Below are 9,543 nucleotides of genomic sequence, written 5' to 3'. Positions count from 1 at the left end.
TTATGCCCTGTTTATTTTATGTCTTTAACAGCGCTACACTTCTTATGTCTACAAACACTGGAATATCATGAGCCAAATGCTGCTCGTCGCCCTGCTTTTTAGCAATGCTTTGTTGTGCCAATCACATCCGCGGAATCTCTGCCCTCCTCTGCTCAGCTCCCCACCCCCCCTTCTTACGCATCCAGGTTCATCATCAGCCTTTCACTGGGAATAGATCAGAGAGCAGGTGAGTCACCACTCTGAGGGAGGGAGAGAGCTCTTCCCACGTCAGAAAGGGCGACGGAGAGGTTCTCCGTTCGAGAAAAACGCATGAGGGGCCATGTGGTGCGGATGGAGCCAGTCTGCACAACATTTCAGCAGCGTGGTTAACATGTAAAGATACACTCTAGGTTCTCATTACAGGAATTCTGCTGTTTAAACATTGTCACACGGTGGATTAGGTTACATGAATCATCACAGCAGTAATAATGGAAGGGGGGAATATTTTTTTTATTCAGAAAAATGCTCAGTCCAAAATCTGCCTCAGTTGGTCCCACAAGGTTTAGCCTTTTGTCAAGGCTGCAAAACATTAGTTTTCTGCACCACTTGTTTTACAATAAAGCAGCTGCTTCACCGCGAGGACAAAGACGAGACATGAAACGAAAAGGAATAAGCTGTACGGACCACGGGCGTTTCCCACGTTACATTCCTCATCACATGCAGCCATGTTGAAGGGGTGCCATTTGTCATTAAAGCAGAACGAATGACTACACTTCACATCAGCAACTTCCTAATACAAATCATAACCATTTTCAGATTTCATGTTCAGCAATTAATTTATGAGTCAGTGGTTAATCTGTTTTGGTTTAAGCCATTTATGGACAAACTACTGTCTTTGGTGAGAATTTGTCTTTGTCAGACCATATTACATATGTATAGTTTACCCTCATATTAGTAAAAGCCAAATAGTGGGTGAGGTTTAGACTAATTGAATCACAAACGCCATTAGTCCAATGAGGAATCTCATCCGCTGTCATGATATTAACATTTTCTTAACATCAGAACATTTAATGAAAAGCCAAAAACCATGAAGGTGAAAAATAACTATTGACCTGGTTTCCCACCCTCAACCCATTGTTTCCTACTGATGTCAATTATTGCAAAACCTGCTTGAACTTTATGAGCTTAAATCATTCCCCAAGACGCTCAATGTGATGAAGAGCAGGAGCATGCTAACACTTACATGGACCCATTTATTGTTTGGTTTTGGTCTTTTCAATGAATTTGTTTACAGGTAAAAAAATAGAACCAATCTTATTTCTGATCTGGTTGCAGGCATTTGCCCCTATTAGTTTGGATTATCATTTTCACAGCCTCCACGTTCTCTCTAAAGAAGTAACCTGTCACATCCTGCATCCATCCTTTAAATATCATCTGTCCATCTCCCACTCAGCTGAGTCCCAGTTGTGATGGAACACTCTGCCTGAGGAAGCTTCTGGATCCCACCTGGATACCACAGTTAGGATGGATAACAGGGACAGACCACAAATAAGAATCCTATAAAAATAGTTGACTTACAAGTAGAAAAACACTTGATGCAGACATTTTCATGCTGTTTGCCACTTCATTGCTTTTTACTTTTATGATGTACACACACCTGATATGGAGCTAATGAGACACTTAATCAGTGTTTTTTGTCTTTTTTTACTGTTGATGTGACACAACAGCCCTCGTTTAGACATGTAACCTCCTGATGACTGGGACGAGAAGGACACTTGAAGAGGATATGACTCAAAAATGAGAGCGATGGGTAACAGAAGCTTCATCGTTATATATTCTCCCCATCAAAGTGCTTTTTGTTTCTAAGTTATAAACGTACAGTATTCTTATACATACAGCATGCTTATAATTCACAGTTGAGTCTGAAAATACCTTTATCTAAACATGGGTCAGTGTTTTCTAAACTCTGAAATCAATGCGTTTGATTTTAATAATGGACACCAACAAAAACAGGTTTGTCACAGCGATGCGAATTGGAATGTCTGAAGATGATTCTACACTATCGAATATATCAACGTAAAGTTGCGTGAGTTATTTATTATGAGAAACTGTCCAAAATTGAGAGGACACAGATAGAGTTGGTATCTAACACATGATGGTACTGTATATGAATGTGTGTAAATGGATGTAACGTGACGTTTATGACTGGCCTTCTGTAACGGGTCAGACCGGACTGAAACCAGGGGATGCCGTGTGAGACACGGTCCGCGCACACTCGGAGCCTTCCCGCAGCCTCTCTGCGCTGCGTAGGCCGCCGTAGAGCCGCTCCTCCAGCGACGCGGCCAGCTTGTCTGCCAGGCTGCCGTCTGCCTGCGGGGGACCCTCGGAGAGGATTGCCTGGCTGCTGTTGTTGTTCCTGTTGTCAGTCCTCGGATCCATGACGCCCGCGTGGGAACGCGCAGCAGTCAGAGGCGGGCTGGTGTTGTTTGAGGGGTCTCGGCATCCGTCCCGTTCTCCAGCCGACCCCGAGCGCCTGGAGCCGCTCGTCGACGCGTCCGTGCCGTCAGATGCTTTGCCGCCTGTGCTTTCGGTGGATTTCCCCGTGGGGCCTTCACTGGACGCAGCGGTGTTTTCTACATCCTCTTTAGCTGCTTCCTCGTACGCTGCGACCTCGCTGGCTTCTTCGTCGGCAGCGCTCGCTATGCGTGAGAGCGTGCTGTGGTACCGGGTGTCCAGCGGGTAACCGGCGCTGTCGCCCCGCCTCAGGGGCGTGAACCTCTGCCTCTCCAGAGACGGGGAGTACCTGCCCCCGGTGCCGGAGCCCGGGTCGCTGTATTGCTTGTGTCTCTGCCACTGCTTCCGCAGGTGAACCCTGGAGCGATGCCTGGAGCGTAGGGGGGAGTCCTGCTGGTCGAACCGGGGGTCGTGACGGAGGAATTCGTTGAAGAGGGCGTCCGTCTTCTCATCGATGCTGTAGTCGCGACGGCGGAGGCGAGGACCGTGAGGAGCACCGGGCTGCGGGATTGGCTTCATCAGTGGAGACATCAGCGGCGACTGGGATTCGGGTGTTTTCTGAGGATGGACGGATTTCAGAGGAAGGAACGGTTCTTGGAGGGAAGCGAAGTCCCCACAGTTTTGCGTCGCCTTCTGGGCTGTCTCCTCGGCCTCTGCGCCGTCCGCCGTCTCATCTTCCAGCTCCTCCTCAAACAGCTTGGTCTCCATGCTCTCGCACACGGAACCTTTCCTCCCAGAACTTGTGAAGAACAACCTCCGTTCAGTCGCCGTCTTCCCCCTGGGGGCGCCAGGAAGCCCAAAGAGCCGCAGCTCCTCTGGAGCTCTGGATGGAGCTTCAATGGAGGCGTAGCCGCTGTCCATCTGCAGCAGCTTCCGGTTACCTGGCTCACCGTCTCCTCCGGCTCCACCCACCAAGTCACTGTCCCCACTGGATGCTCCTTGTATTCCTCCCTCCGACAACTCGCCCTCTCCTTCCCCTTCCGGCTCATCGTCCAGGTCCTGCGATAAGCAGCTGTCCAGGCCCGAACGAGCCCCTGCACCACCTAGGGATGAAACGCTGTCGGCATCGCTGCGAATGGATTCCCGATCTGTGCTGCACTGGTCCGAGGAGGCGTATTGCTCCAGAGAGGCCCGCAGGGTCCAGATGTCTCTGTACAAGGAGGGGGGGACCTCTGACGCCTCCTCCAGCATAAGAGACGAGCCTGAGTCTGTCCTTTGTCTCGCCTCCGCTCCCAGCACCACCTCATCTCCATCGTCACCATCTGCCTTTGTGTCTCTGGTTTTCCTGAACACGTCTTCGCCCCCTTCCTGGATTGCAGCTTCTTGTTTCGCCCCGAACAAGTCATCGTCCTCTGTCGACACTAGCTTGAGTCTGGCGGCTTCCGTTCTCACCACTGCCAGGAAGTTGGCTTCTCTTCCTGCCGCTCCGTTGGTCACGGCTTCCTCCAGGCTCTGGGCGCGACCTGGTACCGAGGACGGTTCCTTCCTCCTGGTGCCGCCGCCGCCGCCGCCGCCTGCCTCCATCATGGCCTCCAGCTTTAGCCTGCGTAGACGGAGACCAGTCAGTGAAGTAATCATTCTGGGGACGTCACGCTGCAAGTTACTGGACTGTGAAAGCAGATACCTGCTGAGGAAGACTGATGACGTGGGTGCAGATGCAGGGTGAGACAGAGACTCTGCAGAGAGGGACTGCAGGTCTCCTGTCTGTACGGGAGTGTGTGGGAAAGACTCAAGGACCTCGTCCCCAAAAGGAGACGAGTCATCCGTGTGATCAGTGGTCTCGCTTGCTGCTCTTTGTCTCTGAAAGGGCTTTCTCTTGGGGGATCCTAGTAATGCATATAAAAATAGGTCTTTAATGCCAAATCGATCATACAAAACTCATGCATTTACTAGATTCATGCCAACCTTTAGCATCCAGACTGGCCGCCCGGTGGCTGCTGTCAAACTTCCACCTCCTGAAGTAAGGCCCCGCCCCCTCCAGGCTGGCGTGGCGCCGCAGCTTGGAGAAGAAATGCAGAACGGACGTTTGTCCCGGAGCCGACTCTCCTCTCATCCCCATTTGGCTGCCAGGCTCTCCCCTGTCCCCGATGGCCTCCATCTGACAGAAGAGACGAAGGAGGAGAATGATGGAGGGAGGTGATGGAACATTTAGGAGGGGATGAGACGGACAAGCCGAGATTAATCGTGACGGGCAGAGGCAGAGCCTTCGGGGGGGGGGGCAGTTTGTCATATTATCAAAGGGTTGTAGTGAAGACTGATGTCACAGCGCGTGAGTGACTTTGTGCCTGTGGCAGCGTCTTCGCAGCTCTGTTTATGTGAAATACGAGTGGATCAATGCACGGAAGAATCTGTATCTGTGTGAATGCTGTGAAAATGCTAAAAGCATGTGAAGGGGGAAATCCATGGAGAACTCAAAAGTCTACATCATTCGGACTGATCATCCTATAAATAGTTATATAAACTTAATCATCAATACAGTTTGAAAAAAAGGCCAAACTCACTGTCTGGGAGCGCATGCGTTGTGTTTTCAGTTCTGCCAGCCCCTGTCTGGGTCTCTGGTCCAGGATGATGGAGTGGTGGGGGTCTCCTGGTAGACCTCCGCTGACACTCTGACCCACCCAGTCACACGTTCTTCTCTCAGGGGGCTGGAGGCAGAGACCGTTACTGTACAGACGTCAGAAACCAGCCTGCTTTACGTTTGCCCCGCGTGGATCCCGTGTTAGGCCGTACCTGGTAGATGGTGAGGGGCAGCTTTGAAGCCGCAGACTCACTGATGTTTAAGGTGCTGCTCTCTGTGGAGTCACACTCCATGATGGTGAGGATCTTCAGGTCGCACGGCGCCGGCGGCAGGTGGAGGTGGGTCAGCCGGGCCTTCTTCAGGTGGTGGAAGTCCCCTTCAGTCAGGGTGTACCTGCGGCCCTTGTCCTGCGTGGTCTTATCCTGCTCGTAAAGGGCGGACTCGTTGAAGGAGACCCTGCGGCCCGTGGACGCGGTGGAGACGAACCGCTCCGACTCGCCATCGTGGCAGCTGGAAGCGGAGAGAGCGTCTGACTCGTCCAGACGAACGGTGATCTCTGAGGGTCAAAGGGGACAAAGAGGAGCGCAACGACGGCGGTGACGACAGTGGCCCGTGATACATGACTACATGTACAAGCAGCAACGCACAGCATCCTGACCTTGGGTGGGCTGAGAATCCTCAGCGTAAGTGGTGTTGGTCTTCTCGGGATCATCGCTGGCTCTGAAACAGAAAAGGAAACCCCACCGTCAGCACACACCCATCGGCTTTGATCCACCGCTGGCTGATGTTTAGCCCCGTGAGTCACTGAGCAGGTAGCGCCCACCTGGAGTAGCGTCTCCCACCCATGCAGCAGCCGTGACAGAAGAGCAGCAGCAGGGAGAGCAGGACCAGCGTGCCCCCCGCGAAGGCGCTCAGCAGCACCAGCAGCAGCACGTAGTTCTCCACCTGACCCGCCACCAGGGGCACATCCTGCCCAAAGGGTTGGGTGGAGAATATGGAAGACAATCAAGCAGTCTGTGTTAAGAAATACAGCAATGGAAATTGGAATTTCTGTCTGACATAGAGAAAAATGTAAAACGAGCATCAGCTCCTTGAGTCAAAAAGTCCCACTTCTCCAAAATATTAACTGGATTTTCGTCAATACAGCGATGAGGCAGAATCTGTCTTCATGTTGTGTCATTGTGAGCGTGGTGGTGGTTTTGGTAATAGATCACTAATAGGTTGTGCTCAATTTGAGGAGTCTCTTTAATGCAACATGCTGTAATATTTAATGAGTAGAATTAACACTCTTAAGTCCTCCTCACAGTACACACACACACACACACACACACACACACACACACACACACACACACACACACACACACACACACACCAACAGAGACTACACACCACCACCACAGCACTCGTCCCCACTCTCTCTGATTAATACTCTTAGTCTCGGCTGAGTGAGCCTGGGGACGCTAATCGAAACGTCAGCAAGGCCCTTAATTCAATTTCCCAGCTCTTCTCAATGAGGCCTCCACAGGCTAAAAATGGAAGGAGGAGGAGGATGCAGACGCACATGAGCAATCCCCTCACCAGACTTTCCTGGCTCTTCTTCCGTTGTCAATTTAAAAGCGAAACAAAAATAACCGGGCTTTTATTTCAGCGCCACAAATGGAATAATCATCTATTGAAACCTTTGGTGGAGAAGCTCCACAGCAAAAACCCAGAACTGCCACTGCCTTTTGTTTATTCATGTGTCATGTCATGTTCATCCTTTTCATCTTCAATTCCTAATTCAGTCTAACATGACGACACACAGGAGACACTGCTGCTAGGATCATATTTTGCTCATTAAACCAGAGTAGGATGATGCAGAACGGCTGAAAAATATCCTTTTTTAACGCAACAATAAACATGCTTCAGGGAAGAACATGGGAACCTGAGCACACACATACGGTGAATACAGACTTTAATTAATCAGACGCTGAAGTACGCGACATCAAGCTGACTTATATAATGAATCATCTGCCTTTTTTTACAGGCTCAGCCCAACAGGAAGAAAAACCCGATCGATGGGCAGGAGCGGTGAAGCCTCTCACCAGTGTCTAACACACACTGTAGAGGAAACAGCCATCGAGCCCGTCTCAGCGGAGGCGGCTTTAACTGTACGATAATGACCGCTGCTGTCTCAGATAAACCAGAAGCCGGCGCAAACACAGCCCTGCGTCTGAGTCAGACCCTCCCTGCAAACGGACCAGGCTGACCACCGAGCCTCCACCCGGGACACGCTGTACAACACCCGCTACCTGAACGCAGAGGTGTGAAATCAACTCCGACGTAACTCATAAATCACCTCTGAATGGCCGCGGGCCCAGACTACACACACTGGCAGATGTGGAGGTGGGACGCGATAGTACTCACAGTGGCATTCTCCGTCAGACTTGTCAGAACAGGCACATCATTGCTCATGATCCAGGTCAGCGTGAGTGAACCCTGCAGAGGATGGAGACGGTCAGAAAATGCAGGGTTTCCCTGGAAAAGAACACAAGTAAAAGAATAGAAGCCTGCTATGATCCTACTCTAATGGAGAATATGATCGACTTTCATATTTCCTGTATTGAGCCATTCTTTTTCACACAGCTTCAGTTCATATTCTCATTGTGTCAGCGTGTCTCCGTTTGTGGTTTATTTTCTGTGTTTGTGAGGTTGTTCTTGTCTATTTTACATCTGCCTCGCTTTAATCTCACATTTTAAGCAAAACAAAAACTGACCTTCCTGTGTATATGGTGCAAAATCCCTTTACTTACCACTAAAAAATACATTAACAATTACATTTACTAACATCTCCTACAGGATGAGTTTGAACACACACACTGTGCAATCTCAGACTCTAATCTGGGTAAAAGCCCCATCCCTGTGTTACTGTGAGCTTTTGGGAGATGGTTAAAGGCAGAAGGTCTGATGTGAATTACTCAGCGCGTGATGGCGTTCCTCACACTCCCTCACCACCACAGAGTCACATTTATGTAATACTTCCACAGCTCAAGGTAACCATGCGGAGACGGAGATGAAAGGCAAGGATGCTCTGACAAAACATGGTTGTGTTGGCTTCTGTCAGAATTCTGTTCTGCACGCACCCCCTCATCACACACTCAAAACAGTCCCTTGTGAAACCAGGGCAGACAGGAACTAACCAAATTAAACCCTGTTTACCAAGGGACCTTGGTAATCATTGGGATCAATGTTATATATTGAAAATATAAATAAATATATGTACTACATTTTAAAATGTATAGTAATAAAGTGCTGATAAAACTTACTGGAATCATTATGTTCATAATATTTAATTCTACTGTATTGAGCCGATTATTATTAAGCTATGCATGTGTCCTACTTTGAGACCTCTGGATTCCGACATCATTTGATTGGTCACGAATTAATGACGGTATGAGTAAAACACTGACCCCGACTGGTGGCCAGAAATAAAACGTGCGAGTGTGTGAGCGCGCATTAGTTTCTAAATACATCAGCTGTAACCACGTCCGTCAGACAGACATCAGCACTGTCGGCTAAGTGTTGTATGTGAGGGGGGGGGGGGCATGGCTGCATACTGACTGCGTGATGGTGTGCTCCAGATGTGCCGTATCTTACGGTCTATTCGGGCGGTGTTGGAGCAGCTTCCCTCTGCTCTGTGCAGGCAGACTACAGCGACGCGCTGCAGCCGGCGGCGCTCAGCATCAGCAGCCTCAGCATCAGCATCAGCGGCAGCATCAGCAGCATCGTCATCTTCCCCTTTCGCTCAAAACCCCGTCGATCATGGCTGTCCAACATCTCCGCGTCGTCTGCTCTCAGCCTGCGGGGAACAGATCACCATTAGTCACACATGCCCTCGCGTGCCGGGGCGCGGGGACTTCGCCGTGGTTCCTTAAACATGTCTCAGTAAATCAGACGCTTGTCATCAGCTTCACATCCCACATCTTATATAATGACATAGTATTCTACCAGATAACAGCGTGCGTCCATGAAGCGGTCCTGAGCTGAGCTGGACTGAGTTCGGACTCGCCGTAGACCAGTTCTGAAGCGGCGCACCGGCTGCCTGCCCCGTCTGCATACTTTAATTTGGGCTTCAAATGAAGACCGTAGTTATGAATGAAGCCACACGCGATTAGACACACCCACCGCCCACTCCCCACGCACCACGTGACCTGCATCGACGACAACGGCAGTGGTGAAGATGTGAGATGGTGGAAAAAATCCGCCCTCATTCACAGAAGCCTGGTGGTTCATGAATGGCAGATATTGACAGAGCACTGACTGATTAGGCTGGTTCCTATCCACGTAGACTCATTATGAGTGTGCTCCATGAGTGATTTTCTTCCGTTTTATTGTGCATGTGTTGTCCTGTTGGGGAGGAAAGGGGTTTGAGTAGGTTCGTGCAATCTCACCACTCACCACCTGATGGCAGCGTTGGGGTTAAAGTTTGGAGGATGGAGGATGGAGGATCTTTCCCTTTTCAAAGTCAAATCCTTCAGGGGCCCATGACG

General features: G+C 50.1%; 1 protein-coding gene across 3 annotated transcripts; it reads right to left on the bottom strand.

Moving 5' to 3' along the window:
• Positions 1-465: 465 nt before the first annotated feature.
• Positions 466-9,173, bottom strand: LOC114844334 (uncharacterized). Of its 3 annotated transcripts, none has more exons than XM_055503863.1 (10): positions 9,002-9,173; positions 8,615-8,852; positions 7,421-7,492; positions 5,835-5,980; positions 5,670-5,731; positions 5,224-5,567; positions 4,995-5,138; positions 4,399-4,591; positions 4,118-4,319; positions 466-4,036 (listed from the first exon to the last, which is right to left on the bottom strand). In XM_055503863.1, exons 3-10 carry the CDS (start codon positions 7,466-7,468, stop codon positions 2,203-2,205), a joined length of 2,973 nt encoding a protein of 990 aa, XP_055359838.1. In that variant the 5' UTR covers positions 7,469-7,492; positions 8,615-8,852; positions 9,002-9,173; the 3' UTR covers positions 466-2,202. The 3 variants fall into 3 exon arrangements, with proteins under 3 accessions (XP_055359838.1, XP_028987465.1, XP_028987463.1); XM_029131632.3 differs by having other exon boundaries at positions 7,421-7,531; positions 8,651-8,852; XM_029131630.3 differs by having other exon boundaries at positions 8,651-8,852.
• Positions 9,174-9,543: the final 370 nt, after the last annotated feature.

This window comes from Betta splendens, chromosome 17 (assembly GCF_900634795.4).
Source record: "Betta splendens chromosome 17, fBetSpl5.4, whole genome shotgun sequence".
NCBI classification, from domain to species: domain Eukaryota; kingdom Metazoa; phylum Chordata; class Actinopteri; order Anabantiformes; family Osphronemidae; genus Betta; species Betta splendens.
This window is presented reverse-complemented; position numbering and strand designations above follow the sequence as displayed.

Excerpts from the sequence above, each read along its gene's own strand:
- LOC114844334 (XM_055503863.1), bottom strand. The coding sequence starts at position 7,468 with ATGAGCAATGATGTGCCTGTTCTGACAAGTCTGACGGAGAATGCCACT. Across the intron at positions 5,568-5,669 it reads GGATTCTCAGCCCACCCAAG|AGATCACCGTTCGTCTGGAC; the intron begins GTCAGGATGCTG and ends TTTGACCCTCAG. Across the intron at positions 4,320-4,398 it reads GGCCAGTCTGGATGCTAAAG|GATCCCCCAAGAGAAAGCCC; the intron begins GTTGGCATGAAT and ends ATGCATTACTAG.